This window comes from Tenrec ecaudatus, chromosome 9 (assembly GCF_050624435.1).
Source record: "Tenrec ecaudatus isolate mTenEca1 chromosome 9, mTenEca1.hap1, whole genome shotgun sequence".
Lineage (NCBI taxonomy): Eukaryota > Metazoa > Chordata > Mammalia > Afrosoricida > Tenrecidae > Tenrec > Tenrec ecaudatus.
In genome coordinates, this window is record NC_134538.1 from 83,001,439 (window position 1) to 83,021,280 (window position 19,842).

A 19,842-nucleotide genomic window follows, 5' to 3' on the forward strand; every position below is an offset into this window, starting at 1 on the left:
CTCCGGGCCTGGCTGCCGTGGTGCTTGTTGAGAAGCACGCTGTGAGATCAAGCCACCGCCCTTTCTGCTGGGTGTTGAGCTCTTTACCTCTGACCGCTGAACAACCCCATTCGCATCGGGGATCAGTCATCTTCCAGGAAAGGTGGCTCCTGAAACCAAACCACCCCAGGCTGTAGAGAATCTGCAAGATTGTTATTTTTCACCTTTCAGTATTCACGGTCGATGCCAACTGGTGGCAACCCTGTGGGACAGGGCAGAACTGTCACTCTTCAGAGACGTAGGGAGCCTCGTCTTCCTCCCATGGAGCAGCTGGTGGTTTCTGACTGCTGTCCTTGTCGTTCGTTGGCGGCCACCTCGTAACTGACAAAACCGGTGTAGTCACTAAAGTCGGGACACTATCAACTACTCAGATATTTACAGTTGAATCTTAACTTTTAAAAAGCCAAGGTCGGTCTGGTTGTGGCCTAGATGTTTTCATTTCCTACTGATTTACCTTTTTGACCTAATTCACTTTTGCTCCCCCTCCCAATTAACCCATTCACCTTTTAGTAAAGAAAGTGTTTCTTTGATTAGAAAGCGTAAGCTCACAATGATTGACATAGAACCCCCTCCCAGGGGGTCAGACAGAACAGTGGGTGAAGGGGGACAGCGGTCATGAACACTATATATATAAATTATCAAGGGTTCATGAGGAAGGGAGAGGAGGGGGAAATGAGCTGATACCAAGGACTTAGGTAGGAAAAAAACGTTTTGAAAATGATGATGGCAACATATGTACAAATGTGCTTGACACAATAGATGGATGTATGGATTGTGATAAGAGCTGTAAGAGCCCCCAATAAAATGATTTTTTTAAAGGAAAGAATATTAAGAAAAAGACAATAAGAAAATGATTAGGGCAAAGAATGTATAGATGTGCTTTATACAATTGATGTATGTATATGTATGGATTGTGATAAGAGTTGTATGAGCCCCTAATAAAATGTTTTTAAAAAAGACAACAACAAAGAGAAACCACAAGCTCTTCCCTTGTTGCTCTCATTCATGAAAAGGTACTGTGGAAAGTAAGTCTTCTGGATTTAAGCCTGGCAGGGTGATATTTGAACTACTGACCCTTCCACCTCCTACCTCAGTCTGTCTTGGCCACGCCATCCGCCAGAGCAGGCCGAGGGCAATGGCCGCAGCCTGAGAAAGAGCGAGGGGCTAGAGCACAGGGTAGCACATCACTAAGGCGGGGACTCCTGATGCATGAGTCTTACTTGCCGATCCAGCCTGCTTCTGCTTTTACCTTATCTGGGGATGCGCAGCCTTACCTAAGACACTATCATAAGTCATCCCTGAAGTCTTGGTTCTTCAGCTCTCTCCCTTCTCGGGCCTATGGGCAAAGTTCACACCCAAGTAATAACGTAGCACAGGGATAAAGAAACGTAGGCGGAAGGATAAGGACAGTGTAGGCGTGTCACTTCTTTGGAGCTTAAAGGATCAACACACTTCTAAAATCAGTTTTAGCCACAGAAGAGAATGGTTTCTGTTGCTGGGAGTTAGCAGACTTGAAATTGTGGCAGCTATATAATCTGTTGTCAACTTGGAATTTAAGAATGAAGAGGTGGAGTTTAGCCTGTCAATTAGGTCGCAACTTGATGACCTCACTTGGAGGAGATAAATACCTCGCTGGAGGCGGGACAATCACTCATTCCCTGTGAGACATTCCTGTCGACAAGACACATGGAGCTATGCTAGAGCCCTGGAAGAACCACGTGGAGACCCACACCGGCACTGAGATGCTTCCACTGCCACTGGATCCACAAGATTTTCCACCCAATGGCGTGTGATCTTCCTGCATTCAGCATCATTGCACGTGTTGCATGAGTCTGAAGAGAACTATATAAATTGATATCAGACATATGGGGTAATATCAGACTTACGGACTTTATCTGGACTGGGCTGGGATGTTTTCTCAATATTCAATTGCTCTTATATATAAAGCTCTTTCTTATACACTTATGATTGTCTACGAAATTCTCTAGTCAACCCTGACTAACACAGAAACATCTAGCAATTATAAAACCAAACTCACTGCCATAGAGTTGATTCTAACTCATAGCAACCCTATTGGATAGGGTAGAACTACCCCTAGGGATGTCCAAGACTGTAAATCTTTATAGGAGTAAAAGCCCAGTCTTTCACCCAAGACACAGTTTGTGGTTTCAAACTGCTGACCTTGTGGCTAGCACCCCAACACTATAATTCACTAACACCATCAGTGCTATAAAATCAGTTAGGGCCACTCAATTCTGACTGATGGCAACCCCATATATATCAGAGTAGAACTGTACTCCAGGGAGTTTTCAACGGCATAGTTTGGGGACATAAATCTCCAGACCTTTCTTCCAAAGCACTTTTGGGTAGAGTTGAACCTCCATCCTTTTGGCCTGTAGCTGAGTGCATGAACTATTTACACCACTGAAGGATTTCCACTTCAAGAGAACAAAAAGCAACAAATGCTGACGGGGGTGTGGCCGAGAACTCAAAGAGTTGGAGTCGCGGTCATTGCAGCATTATTCACATTAGCAAAAGGATGGAAACAACCTAAATGCCTGCCAATGGAAGAATGGATAAATACACTGGGGTACAAGCATACAATGGCATACTATGCAATATTAAAGAATATCCAAGCATCTGCGAAACACCCCATTGCATGACTAAACCTGGAGGATATGATACTGAGTGAAATAAGCCAATAACAAAAGGAAAAGCACCTTTCATTAATTCTTATCATTAATATAGAAGTAGCCATAGGAACCCATTAGAATCCACAGAATCCTCCCAGCCAGCAGTCCAATTCCCTTCAGTAATCGAGAGCACATGTTCCAGTCAGGACAGCTGTAGTGGCTTAGTGGTTACCCGCTGAGCTACAATCAGCAAGGTCAGCAGTTCAAAACCACCAGTGGCTCAGAGGGAGAAAGACCAGGCTCTCTACTCCTGTAATCAGTTACAGTACTGTAATCACCAGGGGGCAGTTCTACCCTGTCCCAAGGGGTCGCTATGGGTGGACATTGACTCAATGGCAGTGATATTCCGATCAGGACAGCAAAACCCTTCTTTGGCTCTTGGTTCAGTGCATTAAGGAGTGCCAGGTGGCCACTCTGTATTTATGCCACCCTCGCCTCCCTAACAAAGCCATTACACAAATGACATAACTATGACAGTGTGAGGTCAGCAACGCTACTCAAATGGTACGTACTTACTCTTAAAAAGCACACTCCTTTCCAAAGCAACCATTTCAAACTTCTTTTCTGTGAATGTTTTCCACCCAGTATCTTTTCCCTCACTGGCCACAAAGGGCCTGAATTCTGCTTTAATGTTGATTTCCTGAGCTGTCCTCTTCCCAGTTTAGAAGTTAACCTTCAAGGCCATCCTTCTGTGTTCTTTTTCTCTTGTCATAACGGCTCCTACAGCAATTGTGCTTTCCCCCAGTGTACCTCCACTACAGTGAATTACTTTGTAACTTCCATGAAATGACTGGGTAGAAAGATGCAAATATGAGGTACCTGTGGCCCTCCAGAGGGATTGCATAGGTTGCTAAGAACATACTCCTGAGGGCAGGGCCATTCAAATAAGGTATATAGAACCTTAATGTGGGGATTGGTCAGTCGGGTTTTAAATGAGCCATCCCAGAGGCATTAGAGGAGTACAGCCTTTGAGCCCAAGATGCCTGCATTAAACCTCCTCTACCCTGGAGACAGGGAAGTTATGGCCGAGATGAGGTGGCAGCCCAGCAGGAGACGGAGTGTGGGTTTCCCTGTCACAAAGCAAGAAAGCTGAGTGCCCTCATGGAGGAAGCTTATTGGAGGGGTGGGTGGTCTCTGGTTACTCGTTGGGCCACTTACTGCAAGGCCAGCACTTTGAAACCTCCAGTCACAGGAGAAAGATGGGGCTTTCTATTCTCTTAACCAGTCTCAGAAACTCACAGGGACCGTTCTACCCTGTTCTTGAGGGCCACTACGGGTGGGCATCGCGTTTGGTTTGGGGTTGGAGGTAACTTTGTGCTTGCAGGGGACACACACACACACACACATCACCTGTTGGTGAGGCAACACAAGCTAAGGACAAGGAGTGCCCAGCCTACAAATAAAACCAATTCTGATATCCCAGAGTGTGGTTCTAAATAGCACACTTGTTTCGCAAAGACTTGAAAATCTTTTCTCTTGCCTGTTAGTTTTATTTGAAAAAAAATTTTTTAAAGAAAAATGCATGTGTTCCCCTGCCCTTTACATTGATGGGACCTAAAATAACATTTGAAACCCAATAGGGCTGAGAAGCTATCCACACACCGCGGGCTCCCCACCTTCCAGGGGCAGGCTGACACATAGCCACAGACGCAGGCACCTCTTACACTCAGTTAGGACTTCCCAGGAAGAACCAACCCAAGAGGAAACGAGCAAAGTCGAAAGCAGGGAAAGGTGGATTATGTTAATCCTGAAAGCCTGGGGACATGAAATGGGATGGGCTGATAGGGAGTTTCATGGGAGATCCTGAGCATCCAGGAAGAGCAAAGGGCAGCGGGTGGGGCGGTTAGGATGGACTTCTAAAGGAAAAGAAGATGTACACGGGTGTCAAAGGTAAAGGCGTGGAGCATCCGCACCTCAAGCCTGCCTCCAGCCGGCCCGCAGGCCGGTGCAGAGGGCCCGCCGCCCTCCTCGCGGCTGGAGCTGAAGGTGGCGGCCGGGGCCGCCAGAGGGCGTACGCGAGCGCGGCGAGCACCTGGGGGCGGCGCGATGGGCTTCCGGGCCGGCTTTGCACTGTCTCCGCCCACTTCCGGCCCCGACTCCGCTGTCTGGCTGTCCAGGAGCTGGGGGCTTTTCCTTCGGAGGGCTCGGAGGGCCCCCGCCCCACCTCGGCCCCCGCCCCCGCGCAGGCATGCATTGTGCCACGGTCACGGGCGCCGTCACAGGCGGCCTGAGCCCCACCCCGGCCCGCCCTGGCTCCCTCTCAGTCCCTCCCCCGCACCTGCCCGCAAGCTCGCGGGGCCGCGGGTGCGGACCCTGGCCGGCCGGATTCCACGCCCCGCGGAGGCCTGTCATCTCCGGGGAAGGATAAGGGAGGCAAGGTCGCAGGCCTCTTCTAGACTGATGTCCAAGGTGCATCGAGTGGTTGCGACACCCCGGGCAGGGCGACGCTGGCCGGGGAGGCTCGGTCCCCCTCCTCGGGGCGCCCCCTGGACTTCCCCGCCGCCCCAGCAGAAGCTGGGAACCCCAAAGCCTTTTAGAAGCGTCTCTCTGGATCCTCGTGAATGCCCAAGCTCCTTGCTTGTTGGGTGGGGGCCGATCCGCTGGGTTTTCTTGACTAGTTTAGTGTAAATGTGAGGCAACAATTGCCGGGCTGAGAAGCAGCAGACTTGTAGGGGTCTACTGGTGGGGAGCGGAGCGAGGAGTCAATTTTAAAAGATCTCCCAGCTCGCGCAACTGCTTCCATTGGCCTTCATATCCTTAGAAGTTGGTTAGTGGGGGGCACTGTGTGGGAGTGACCCAATCGATTGACTGGCGAACCAATCGTGCCTGGTCTTCTTTTCCAGATCGGCGCCTTGGTCATCCCGAAGCATGGAAGTCATCCACGGCAGGCCCTGTTACTGCAGGGCGCTTGAAAGGGGGGGCCTGCTGTCAGACACCTATTGCTCCAATGAAATACACACGCCACTGCAAACACTTGCCCGCCCAACTGCCTCCGACGACAGGTAAAAACGAAACGAGAGCAGCAAACGAGACCAGGGATTTTAGCAGTTCCGCGTATGGGAGGGTTGGGAGAGAAACCATGTATCCTTAGACGGGCCCTTCTCATTAGCCGCTGTGAGAAAGAAGAAACCTTGCAGTGTCCACAGCTGAACGGTGTGTGTACTTTTAGAAGGGCCCATATCAAATTCTAGAACTTTATAGAGTGGTCGGCTCCTCCATTTGGAAATGAGTGTGTTTTAAGCAAAGGAGACTTGGTGGCAGTCGGTGGTGTTCATGGAAGAAAGTATGGCGGTTCCCTATCAGCTCCTAACCCCATCTGCTCAAAAACCATCACGCCGGAAGCAGCTGCTGGTGTGCTCGTTGTTATGTACTGTGGAGTCGCCTCCAGCTCACAGGAACCCCATCTACAACGAATAAAAGACTCCCGGGTCCGGCACCGCCTCACAATTGCTCTTCTATGTGAGCTCATTGTTGCAGCTGCTGTGTCCGTCCATCTTATCCGGAGCCTTCCTCTCTTTCCTGACCTTCTACCTGACCAAGCACAGTGCCCCTCTGCAGCAACTGGCTTCTCCTGACAACATGTCCACAGTACATGAGACAAACTCCCACCAACGGGACCTCTAAGGAGCCCTCTGGCTGTACTTCTTCCAAGACAGATGCGTTCGTTATTTTCAGTACTCTTCTCCAGCACCACAATTCAGATGCGTTGGTTGTTCTTCAGTCTTCCTTATTCAATGTCCAAGTGTCACATGCACATGAGCCGAGTGAAAATACCATGGCTGGGGCCAGGTGCACCATAATCCTCAAAGTCCGTGCTTTTCAACACTGTAAAAAAGGACTTGTGCCCACAGATTTAGCCAATGTATCGGATGTATCTGTTGCCGATAGCTGCTTTCTAAATTTTTGCTCTACCAAACTCCTTTTAATGCACTAATTGCAGGTTATAATTATAATTGCATCTAACATGTAATTACTATATGTCAGCACTGTACCAACCTCTTGGTATCTCATAATTATATTTTAACCCTCACAACAACCCTATGAGGGAAGTGCTATTATTGTCCTCTTTTATATGAATATTTAAGTAACAGATATAGACGAGCGCTTCACCAAAAATCTTAGTACCAGCCTTTCTATACTGACTGTAATCATCAGGGTCATCTCAAAAAACCCTGCATAATGAGAAAATAGAGTTAGGGTGTTTGGTTTGTTTGTATGACATTTCACTTGGTCACACTTCTCACTTAAGAATTCATTATCTATGATGAGGGCAATGAATGTACGGATGTGCTTTACACAATTGATGTATGTATGGATTGTGATAAGAGTTGTATAAGCCCCTAATAAAATGTTTTTTTAATTCATTATCTGTTTAAAGAATCAGACAGAAAGCCACCTACCTTCAGTGTAAATGCTTCCCAAATGGGATATATTTGGAATGCTCCTGATTGTCAGATAATTTTCTTTTTCATAAGGACATGTTCCCTGCTTGAAATTTTGAGTCTCGGAGTCCCAATTCTGCCCTCTGAAAACCATGTACTTGAAGAATAATCCCCTTCGCATTATTCTTTAATAGCCGCTCCAAGGGTTTGCAGATTCACTTTGCCAGATTCAGCATCTCACACACTTGTCTCTTCTTGCATATAGGCTCTTGCCTTGTTGGGGTTTTTTGTTTGTTTGCTTGTTTGTTTTAAATCATTTTATTGGGGGCTCATACAACTCATCATAATCCATACATACATCAATTGTATAAAGCAAATTTGTGCATTCGTTACCCTCATCATTCTCAAAACATTCGCTCTCAACATAAGTACCTAGCATCAGTTCCTCATTTTTCCCCCTGCCTCCCCGCTCACCCTCCCTCATGAACCCTTGATAATTTATAAATTACTATTTCATCATATCTTACACTGTCCGACGTCTCCCTTCACCCACCTCTCTGCTGTCCGTCGCCCAGGGATCTATATGTAGATCCTTATAATCGGTTTCCCCTCTCTACCCCACCTTCCCTCCACCCTCCCGGTATCACCACTTACACCACTGGTCCTGGAGGATCATCCGTCCTGGATTCCCTGTGTTTCCATTTCCTACCTGTACCAGTGTACATCCTCTGGTCTAGCCAGATTTGTAAGGTAGAATTGGGATCATGATAGTGGGGGAGAGAGGAAGCATTTAGGAACTAGAGGAAAGTTGTATGTTTCATCGTTGCTACACTGCACCCTAACTGGCTCATCTGCTCACTGCAACCCTTCTGAAAGGGGATGTCAAGTTGCCTACAGATGGGCTTTGGGTCCCCATTCCGCACTCCCACCTCATTCACAATGATATGTTTTGTTCTGATGATGCCAGATACCAGACCCCTTTGACACCTTGTGATCACACAGTCTGGTGTGCTTCTTCCATGTGGGCTTTGTTGCTTCTGAGCTAGGTGGCTGCTTGTCTACCTTCAAGTCTTTAAGACCCCAGACACTATATCTTTTGATAGCTGGGCACCATCAGCTTTCTTTGCCACATTTGCTTATGCACCCATTTGTCTTCAGTGATCATATCAGGGAGGTGAGCACACAATGATATTGATTTTTTGTTCTTTGATGCCGGATACCTGGTCCCTCTGACACCTCGTGATCGCACAGGCTGGTGTGCTTCTTCCATGTGGGCTTTGTTGCTTCTGGGCTAGATGGCCACTTACTTACCTTCAAGTCCTTAAGACCCCAAACACTATCTCTTTTGATAGCTGGGCACCATCAGCTTTTGTCACCACATTTGCTTATGCAACTGGCTATTGCCTTCTTGATCAGACTTTCAGGGTCTAGTTTACGAACATGTGCTTCATGTTAGGGGGGGAAAGGGAGAGGAGGATGCACTAATTACAGAAATAACACACGTACCTTAAAAATGACCATAGACATCCCAAAAGAGAACAAACAAGCCCTGAAATGAAAGCATAGGGAGGAAACCCTCTCCACTCCCTTTATCCAAAAATCACAGCCACTTGGCGAACATTTCAACATGGGCTCTCACTGGTGTTTGTGTGCTTCCCTTTTATTTGAAGGCCATGTTATATTCAGCCAGCCCATGTTCCTCGACTGTGACCTGAGTCCTCAGAATGGCTGGGCCCAGATCCAAGGGTGCTCATTTGAGACAGGCCTTCCCTGGACTCCTGGTGTAATTTGCAGGTCGTCTGCTGTCCTGTCTCAAAAGCAGCACAGAGAGTGAGGGTTTGTATTTGGCCAAAGGCAGGAGCTGAGCTCCCAGACGGAGCTTCCATGGACCTTTTCCGAGCGTACTCCCGAGTATCTGACTATGTACAAAGAGACACACACCCCCCACCCCCACATACACACACACACACACACACACACACACCTTTAGAGTTGGCTCTAGCCTTTCTCTGCAAGATCCGAGCTGGGCTGGCTCAAGTGATGGACATGTGATGGGGCCCCAAATAAACACTGTTATCAAGTCAGTTCCAATTCCTAGCAGCTCCATAGAGTTTCCAAGACTTTAAGTCTTTTCAGGAGCAGATAGCCTCTCTCCTGGAGAGCAGCTGGTATGTTCCAGTTGTTTTCACACAGCACCCCACACGTAGCCCACTATGCCACCTGGGCTCCTAGAGATGAGCACCAATAAACCAAACTCACTGCCATTCAGTAGATGCCAACTCACAGCGACCCAATAGGTCAGAGTGGAACAGTCCCTGTCAGTTTCCAAGACTAACTCTTGAGGAGTAGAAAACCCGTCTATCCCTCAGGGCAGCTGGTGTTCTCAAACTGCTGACCTTCAGGTTAGCAGCCCAGTGCAGAACCACAATGCCACCAGGGTTCCTAGACCTGAAACTGCTCCTTTTTGTGAACTGCATTAACTATCTAATCCCAGTCGGCATTCAATGTTAGTGTTAGTCAGCTATGTTACTCTGAATTCAGGGTGTTAAATCTGTTTTCAACTTTACTCTGGAAATCTTTTTCTTAAAGAACCATAGACCGGTGTCCCCCAACCCTTAATCTCCCCTTGATTTTCTTATTTACATTTATCAAGATTAAGTTTGGGGTCTTGGTTTAAGTCTGCTGGCTCAATCACTAATCTAATATTTTAACATCTCAAAATTTTCACCTCTGAAGTCAATAATGATGAAATTCAAAAGAGCACGATCATGGTATGTCAGTCTCTTTTTGAACACAAATTCCACGAGTAGGGTTTTTCAAACACAATTCTGTAATGGACACCTGATTCCCAAAGTTTTTCTAAATTGAGCATACTGTTTCACACACACACCCCGCCCCCCACTGGTAGATGACAACTCCGGTTGACGCATACCCTTGCTGACTCTGATGATTTCTTTTTCCGTGAGTCATTCTCTGAGGCGTATGTGTCGGCTTGAGCCAGCACCTTCTGTGTGTGGTCAGGCTGCTCTTGCTGCGCCTGCACTCAAGTGAGGCTGCTCCCACTGCAGGCGTGGCTTAACCACTTGTCCAAGGTGGTTCATTTACCTGCTGACAATTGATGCTGCTCGGCAGCTGGGCGTGCAGCTGGTCTGTTAACCAGGGTGCCTACTGTGTTCTCTCTGCGTGGCAGTGTCAGGGTGGTCAGACTTACCTGATAGTTCCATGCTCCAACCGTCAGTGTTCCGATGAAAGTACCGTCGTGGCCATCTTGGTAGAATGCACTCAGACCCACTGTGACAGTTCCTTCTGGTCTGCAGCTTGCCTTTTATTTTCACAATGATGTTGGCTCTTGAAGGAAGTACAGGTTTATCGAGTTAGCTCTTTTGCCGTTCATGCATTTTGTGCCCTGTAAGAAATCGTTGCCCCTTCCAAAGCTGTGGAGATACGTAGAAGTCTCTATTCTGGAAGCTCTGGAGTTATAACGTTGCCATTTAGGCTTATTATCCTTACTTGCTATAGGGGTTAAGGTTTTTTTGTTTGTTTGTTCCATGTGGATATCTAATTTTTCCCACACTACTTGTTGAAAGGACTTCCTTCTCACATTAAGTGGCATTGGTATCTTTGTCAAAAATCAACTACCATGTAGATGTGTCCATTTGGGAATGGGAGGATGGGGGCAGGGGGTTCTGTTCTATCCCTGTGATCTGTTCAGTCCTTACACCCATACTACACTCCCTGGATTACTATTAATGGAGCCCTGGTAGCACAGTAGTTACACATTGGCCAGCTAACCATGAGGTTGGCTGTTCGAAACCACGGAAAGGAGAAAGATGAGGCTTTCTATTCTGTAGAGCCACAGTCTCAGAAAGCCACAGGGAAATTCGACTGTGTTCTATAAGGGTGGCTTTAGGTTGGAACCAACTCGATGGCAGTGAGTTTGGGGCTTTTATTTTTGGTTGATTGTTATAGCTTCATAGTAGATCTTGAACTATTAGTAAAAAAATCTTCCAAATGTTTTGGGTTTTTTAAAGCTTGTTTTGGCTGTTTTAGCTTAATGCATAGTATTTCCCTATAAAGTTCAGAATTAACTTGTCAATTCCTAAAAATGAAAAAAAAAGTTGATATTTTAATTAGCATTGCATTGAATCTACTCATATGCATTATGTCAATTTTAAAAGTATCTGAATAATACTTTATGGACATGGTATGTTTCATTGCTATAGATCTTTTAATTTCCTACAGCAGTTTCCAGTGTAGATAACATACACAGCTGTCAAATTTATGCCTGTGTTAGTCCAGGGAGACTAGAGAAACAAATCCAGGGAGACTCATATGTCTATCAGAGAGTTTTATATACAGAGCAATTATATATTGAGAAAACATCCCAGCCCAGTCCAGGTCAAATCCATAAGTTCAATATTACCCCATATGTCGATGATACTCCATAAATTCCAGATCAAGTCCATATGTCTGATATTACCCTATGTGTTGATACAATTCCATAAATTCCTCTTTAGACTCACATAGGCATGCAATGATGGCCAAATTTGCAGGCAGATCACAGGCCAGTGGGTGGAAAGTCTTGTGGACCCAGTGGCGGTAGAGGCATCTCAGAGCTGTCGTGGGTCCACGTGGCTCCTTCAGAGCCAGGGCTCTAGCACAACTCCGTGTATCCTATCCGCAGAAATGTCTCTCAGGGAATGAGCCGTGTCCCACCTCCAGTGAGCTATTTATCTCCTTAGCACCTCCAAAGGATGTCGTCACGCTGTGACCTGATTGACAGACTAAATTCCACCCATTCAATCTTTTTTTAAAAAAATGATTTTATTAGGGGCCGCCCATTCAATCTTAAATCTCAAATTGACAACAGATTATGTAACTAACACAATGCTAAGTCTTTTTATATTTTTTAATGTTATTGTACGTAGTCCTTTAAAGTGTTTGCTTTCTAGTTATTTGCTGCCAATATGCACAAGTATCTTTTTAAGTCTAGATGTATGTGCTGTGGTCTTACTAAATTGACTTATTATTTCTAGCCATTTTATTGTAGCTGACCATTTCCTACATGCACAATCATGTTATGTGTGACTAAGGGCAGTTGCGGTTTTTGCTTCTCAACCTTTGTAAGGAGCCCTGGTGGCACATTTGCCTGGCTGACAATTGATGCTATTAGGTAAGCATTGGACTGCCAGCCATAAGGTCAATGGTTCAAGCCCACTAGCCACTTCTTGGGAGGCTATCCTCCCTGGGGGATGGACAACAGAAAAGTAGGTGAAGGGAGACGTCGGACAGTGTAAGACATGACAAAATAATAATAATTTATAAATTATCAAGGGTTCATGAGGGAGGAGGGAGTGGGAGGGAAGGGAAAAATTAAGGAGCTGATACCAAGGGCTTAAGCAGAAAGCAAATGTTTTGAGAATGAGGATGGCAAAAAAATGTATAAATATGCTTGATAGAATGGATGTGTGCATGGATTGTGATAAGAGTTGTACAAACCCCCATAAAGTGATTTTTAAAAATACCACAAAAGAAAAACCAATGGGACTAGATTGCATATAATACAATTTCCTCCCTCTCTGACAGCTTTTCTAAGGAGCCCTGGTGATGCAGCAGTTAAAGCACTTGTGTGCTAACCACCAGTCAGTGTCTGCAGGAAGGAGAAAGATGTAGCCATTTGCTTCCATAGAGCTTTGCAGCTTGGGAAGCATCTGGGGCAGCCTGATAGGGGTGCTGTGCGCAGAATCGGCTCAGTGGAAGTGGGTTTGAGTTGGGGTGGCAGCTTTTGTGATTTTCCTTTATCTGTGGTTTTCAACAGTTTGAGTTTCTGGGATCTTAGTTTTTGTTTTTCATAAAGTTTGGACAGTGTGGGGCTGCTTTTTCTTCATATAGTCCCTAGTCTCCATTAACCCTCTCCTCTCCTTCTGGAACTTTGAATCATGGATGTTAGACTGCTCAATATTGTCACAAAGGAATTTAAGGCTCTCTGTTTGTTGTTTTTAATCTTACTCTCTGAGTGTGAATAAGTCCTATTGACCCACCTTCAAATTTACTGATTCTTTCTTTGACAGGGTCAAATCTTCTGTTAAATCTTGATCATTTATTTTATTTTTGTAGATGCTGTGCTTTTCCAGTTCTGGGATTTCCATCTGAACGTTTGAGATTATCATATCTTTCTTGATATTTCCCCATTCAGTATATCTGTTCCTTCCTGTAACTAATTTAACATAGATATAATATTTATTAAAGTCTGTCAGTTCAACATCTGGACTGTTTTTGGGTCCACTATTAACTCTTTGATTATTGGTCACCTTTGTCTGCGTATGTCTGGTAGTTTTTGTGAGTGATTCCCTACAGCGACTCTCGGTTTGTCTCTCTCTGGAGAATGTTGACTTCTACTTTAGGAAGCCAGTCCATTACTAGTTTGGTGCTTTCGTGAAGACGAGTCAGCCTTCCCTCTTAGACTTGGTGACAGCGCTTAGTCCTAGCTCGGGTCTCTAAGGCCTAGGTTGTGGCTTTCCTAGGCGCTAGTTGTATCCCACGCCTTGCTAACTGGGCAGGATTCTATCTCGAGGTTTTATCTCCCTAAGAGGCAGCTGTTGAAATCTGCCGTCAGATAATTACTTGGCCTTCAAGATACTGCTTTTCATTGAGTTTCTTGTAGTATTTTCCATTAATGCACACAGCTGTCAGCCAAGAACTTTATGGGACTTTTATTGCATGTGTTGAACCTCCTTTCTCCGGGTCTCCCATGTTGTCTGGAGTCCCACCTTAGTTTCCAGCCACTCTGGCAGCCTGAAAGCAGCCCAGAAAGTCAGCTGTCTTCAGCCGGAGCTCTCCAAATCAGCTAGGACTCACCTTCTGGGAAAACCCAGGTAAGATAGGCAGAGTCGTGATTCTGAATTGAGCTGCTCCCAGTTCAAAACCGCCAGTCCCTCTGTGGAAGAAAGATTGGGCTTCCTACTCCCACAATGAGGTACAGTCTCAGGAACCCACAGGGGTGGCTCCTCCCTGTCAAGTACGGTCGCTGTGAGTCGTGATCAGCTCGATGACAGTGAGCCCAGTCTGTGGTTGTGGTTTGTTCCCCCCACTGTGCTTTCCTTCTTTCTCAAGGGTCCTGTCTCCTCTAGGTTTTGCCTATATTTCATTTTTCTCCAGTATGTTCAAACAGTTGAGTTTTTAAAATAATTTAAGAAGAATTTACAATTGCTACTCTGGAGCAAGCTATGGCTGAAAGAGGGATTTGTGTAATGTTTGTTGAGAGAGAATTCAGACTACAGTTTTGAGGTGTTCCTTGGGATAATGGGGAAGATTTTCTGGAACATTCCTATAAAATATGCCATCCCCCTCAGAAACAGCTAGGTATTTATCAAAAATAGACTATTGACCTCACCCCAGATTTTCAAACTAGAATTCTCAGAATGACAATTTTACTGTTCTAGGTGGTATATTACTGTGAATAGTCCATATTCCCACCCCACCTACTTACACAGACATACAATTCTTGATGTGCTGAATTTGCCTCAGAACATCTGTTTGAGTTTTGGAATAAATAGTTTTCTCTTTTGCAGCTAGATAGATGCTAACCTAGTCCTAAGTAAAATGGGCTGTACACGTGAAATTAGGTGACCGGAATAAAATCTAACAATTTCGAGTTTTACAGTTGTTGGCTAAGTGCTCTCTGTCAGTTGTGTCCTTCTTCGTGAGGTAGGCCAAATTCTTCTAGTTTCTGTCCCCTCTGCTGCCTATGTATTCTTCATAAGATTTCAGGCATTTTCTAATTAAAAGCCATTAAATAAGCATGTGAACAGCCTTTACAATTAAGCAGAATTTCCAGATTTCAATTGCTTGGTAGTCAGTGTCTGGCCAGTGCTGCTTCTTTATAAGCAAAGAACACTAAAACAGTGATTCTAAATTTGGGGTGTTTTTTATTTGCCTGGGTATCCCCAATAGTAATGCTTATCTGTCGTTCTCAGTGATGATCATAGCTAACAAGTAGAATGCATAGGTTTCATACAATTTCCCAAGATCTATCTATGAGCCCTAGTGGTGCTGTGAGTTAGGTGTTAGACTGCTAACTGCAGGTCAGTGGTTCAAACACACCAAATGCTCCTTGGGAGAAAGGTGAGACTGAGGCTGTCTGCTCCCAGAAAGATGTACAGTTTATAGGGTATTGAGGGGTAGGGAGTGGGGGGGGGGATGGGAGAAAGGGTGGGTGAGAGGGTTGGAGGAGCAAACAACGCATGCAGGAGTGGGGAGGGAGCACTAGAACTGATTGTGATCACACACTTGTTTTATAAAGGATTTAACCCTGGGGAAAAAAGTTCTAAAGTTGATTGTAGTAGTGATTGAGCCATTGAATTGAATATATGGATTATGTGCCAATAAAACTATAAAAAGAGAAAACAGCTGTATAGTGTCGGGACCTCTGCCTAGGGCCGTTAGGGTTGGAATCAGCTTGATGGCAGTGGGTCTGGTCTTCCCTCTCTGGTGCGTCCAGTAGGCCATGGTGGGGAATCCCTGCCTTCGGGGGGCTCCCCTTGGTCTTGGTCCCCACACCCTTCCAGCACAGATGCTACCATAGTGTGTTCTTCTCACGGGGCTGTCTCAGCCACGCACACCATGCTCTGCAGACGGTTTAAAATACAGAGTCCTGGGACCACCCCTAACCCAGGCCATCGGGACCAATGGGCTGGGGCCCAAGGAGTCTGCATTTGCACAAGTCCACCAGCTCATCTGCCTATGAAAGTCGAGAGACTACACTAAACACGAGCTTCCTCACGGCACTGACTGTTTGTACTTCCCAAATACTTACTGTAGGGTTTACCCTCCTGCCCAGGCCTCAGGGGACTCTCTGGTTTATGAAAACTTTTTTGGTTCTTCTTTAAGTGACAGAGGGAAAAAAAAATAATAGCTAAGCCAAACTCAAACTGCTTAAACCAAAGGATCATTTGGCTTGTTGGTGCACATAAATGAAAACGTCAGCGTTAGAACTAGCCTCAGACATAGATCATATGACAGCATGGGGCAGCGGCTTTCTTATGTGGCTTTTCTTGGGAAGGTTCTCATAGTGACACCAACAACTCCTAGCAGCTGCAGGCTCACATTTGGCAGTTTTCCAAGCACAGGGGACTTGGAAATGGAAGAAAAAGCTCTAGAGAGGACTTTCATTAGCTTCTGATGGGGGCATTCGTGCTTTCCTAAATCACTGTGGAGGCCAGGCCAGGGAATCAAGGCTGTGACTGGCCAGACCTAGGCCATGAGTCACCCTAGAGATTCTGCCCAATAGAAACCACGCAGGCAAAGGATAAGCGGTTCCCATAAAGCAGACTGGGGTTTATTAACACAAAAGCGGGGTTCAGGCAAACAAAGATAACAGATGTCCACTCCATCTTTCACCTCAATATCTACCTGTTTTAATCCATTTAGACTTTCTGATTGCCATACCTGTTAACATCACTGTGCCCTAAAAGCACTCCCCTAAGATTATTCACGGACAGTTAGATCCTTTTTGCCTAAATGGTCCTACTGATGGCTGGTGTTTGACTCAACAACTCTGACAGGAAATTCAAGAGAAGCAACCTTAAGGAAATGATTGGTTTTCATTAACTGACTATTAATTTAAATGCAGCATATGTTCAGCTACCTACAAACTACTACAAAAGGGTATCCTGTGAAGCAATATCTAGAGATAGCCTGGCTTCGGGCCTCTCATAACTAAAACTTGCTCTTTTTTTTCTGTGAATTCTGTCCTTTCATGATTTCCAAATTGGGAAAACGGGACGATAATGTATGAGGGGGACCTTCAAACAGTTGGTGGATAAGCAGAATTTTAAAAATAATTTTATAGCCCCTCCTTATAACCCCTAAGCTAGAACCATGTTCTAAGTTTGAGCTTCCAGCTAGTTGATTCTGGCTCTCAGCGCCGCGTTCCCTATAAAGGAATCTGAGCCGCTGTGGAAAGGGAAGATTCTCCCTGTCCGTGTCATTCTTCTAACGGCCCTGGAAAGGTCAGCAGGAGAACAGCAGCATCTCTACTCAACTGCTGCTGAAGGTTGCTTTTTCAGACCCGCTTCAAGGTCCCTGGCTACCAATGCTAACGTCAAGGTACCAAAAAAAGAAGAAGATGGTACAAAAAAAGAAAAAGATTCTGGATTTAGGGATTCTCCTACTCCATTTCAAGAATAGCCATCAGTCCCAGGATGCTGAAGTAGCTCTTAGCAACTCACCTTCCTAACCCTGGACTGCCCACGTGTCTCTTTCCTCTCCCTCATCACACGCCATTCGCCACTTCTGCGTGCTCTAGTGTCTTCATGTATTTTTAACTGCCTGGCAATTTTCACATCACGATGTGGTTTTCTTGGATCCGCTTGCTTTTTCATCTTCCCAGTATAGGCAGCAGAGGTGCAGTCAGTATCAAACTCAGCATTGGTCTGTGGACCGAACCAGAACCCATCTCACTGCATCCTAGTCCATACCGCATGCTAGTGACCCATTAGACAGAATGGAACGAACTGCCTCTGTGAGTTCCGGAGACTGTACTTCTTTAAAGGAGTAGAAAGCCCAGCTGGTGGCTTTGAACTGCTGATCCTGCAGTTAGCAGCACACTTTGTAACCATTATGCAACGGAGCCTCCAGGTTTGTTGACAGGATACATCAAAATCACCTGAGGAGCCTTGTTAAAATACAGGTTTCCAGGCTGTATCTGTGGACATTCTGGACCAGTAGGTAGGGCTGAGGTGGAGTGAGGGAGTATTTTCTAAAAGCTTTCCAGGGCTCAGTGAGCATTGGCAAAATCACTGACATAGAAAACGAAGAGTGTGGCTTCTGGATGGCTCACTCACTAAGAGCAGATTAATCTGAATAATTCAGTTACTTTATTCAGTTGTACGTTTTTAGAACATTGACAGTGTTTATTATTTCACATAATCTAGCTTGATCTTTTAAATTATTCAGTAAATAGAAGGGTGGTAATGTCTATTTCTGGTCCTGCAAATGTAAGAGGGACATGGGGAACTCTTTAAAATCATCACAAATGCCTATCAGTTTCCCAGTCAGCTGGCCCCTCCTTATCACCAGCAAGTTCTCTAGCTCATTAGAAAGACAAACATCTCAATTAAGGAAGTGCTTTGAGAATGGCTTAAGCCTGAATTACAAGTTCATATGTTTCCGACATCCTTCCATTGCTTTCTGAGTCCTGAACACTTTTGAGTGTTAATTCTCTACCAAGTAAAACACGGAGTTATATTTATCCCGAGCTTTTCTTTGACCATGGTTTCTAGTAGTAACTGGATATATTTGGCCCTGGGTTTGTGACTTAACGCTCATACTCCCACAAAGCAACTTCGAAACAAGAGAGTGGTTTGCTCCTACCTGCTGCTACCCACTGCCATTGAGTTGATTCCAACTCATAGCGACCCTGCAGGACAGAGCGGAACTGCTGTGTTGGTTTTTAGAGAATACTAATCTTTATGGAAACAGACAGCCTCTGGACAACAGAAAAGTGGGTGAAGGGAGACGTTGGACACTGTAAGATATGACAAAATAATAATTTATAAATTATCAAGGGTTTAAGAGGGAGGGGAGTGGAGAGGGAGGGGAAAAATGAGGAGCTGATGCCAGGGGCTTAAGTGGAGAGCAAATGTTTTGAGAATGATGAGGGCAATGAATGTACAAATGTGCTTTACACATTGATGTATGTATGGATTGTGATAAGAGTTGTATGTGCCCCTAGTAAAATGATTTAAAAAAAAAGACAGCCTCAGTTTTCTCACTCAGAGTAGCTCATGAGTTTGAACCACCAACCTGTGGTTAGCAGCCCAGTCCTTAACCCACTATGCTACTTGATTTATCCTTAGGAATATTTTTTTTAAGTTAACATTTCCACTTTCTCTGACACAGTACTTTATTTTTCTCTTTGTTAAGGACATATGTTTTAGTTCAGCTTTTAAAATATTTCATATTTTCTATAATCGACTCCTCTAAAATGCTGTTAGCTTTCAGACTCAGGAGGAAAGCATGATACTCGAAAGGGGAAGAGAAACGTGACTTCTCTGCGTTGCCTTTCATTGTAAATGGTTTCCTGCAACTTCCTGGCTTCAGATGGATGCCAACCGAAATGACTGATGAACACTTTCTACTGGCTCACCTTCCTAGGACGGTGCACTATATGGGGGTCAGATGTTGAGAAATTGACTCATTTACAATTCAAATGTACCTTTTACAAACCTAGATTTTAAAGTCTAGGTTGTCATTAATCAAATGTGCTTAAGTATTTTTCACCTGTCATGCCCTCCAAACCCTGTCTATAAGTCATCTTGTCAGAGAGCTGCCAGGGGCATGAAATGACTGGGCGCTGAATGTCCCTTCGATAGCACCTCAAATCAGTGGTCTCCCAGTTGCCCCTTGATTGCCATGAGCAGGGGCTGGCAAACTTTTCCCTCAATGGGCAGGTAGTAAGTATTTTCGGCTGGATGGTCTTTGTCACGAATACTCAACTATACTGTTGCTGGGTGAAAGTAGCCACAGACGACAAATAACAGGTGGTGTGGGATGCCTTCAAATAACATTTCTTGACAGGAACAGTCAGTGGGGTTGGATTTGACTGCAGTTTGGACACAAACTGTAATTCACGGATTCCTGGTCTATTGACTTTATGAACTAAGCCATGTGGCATAAGATAATCCCATTTTTCTGAACGAGCATATTTCCATTCAGCAGTGTTTAAG

General features: G+C 45.3%; 1 protein-coding gene across 1 annotated transcript in view; it reads left to right on the top strand.

The window, feature by feature from the left end:
- The first annotated feature begins 4,845 nt into the window (after positions 1-4,845).
- The window catches only part of SPMIP4 (sperm microtubule inner protein 4), a 43,062-nt gene continuing 28,065 nt past the window's right edge, over positions 4,846-19,842 (top strand). Inside the window, exons 1-2 of the mRNA XM_075558274.1 lie at positions 4,846-5,141; positions 5,576-5,734. Coding sequence (XP_075414389.1) covers positions 5,601-5,734 — 134 coding nt within the window. The 5' untranslated portion in view covers positions 4,846-5,141; positions 5,576-5,600. The remainder of the gene's footprint in view (positions 5,142-5,575; positions 5,735-19,842) is intronic.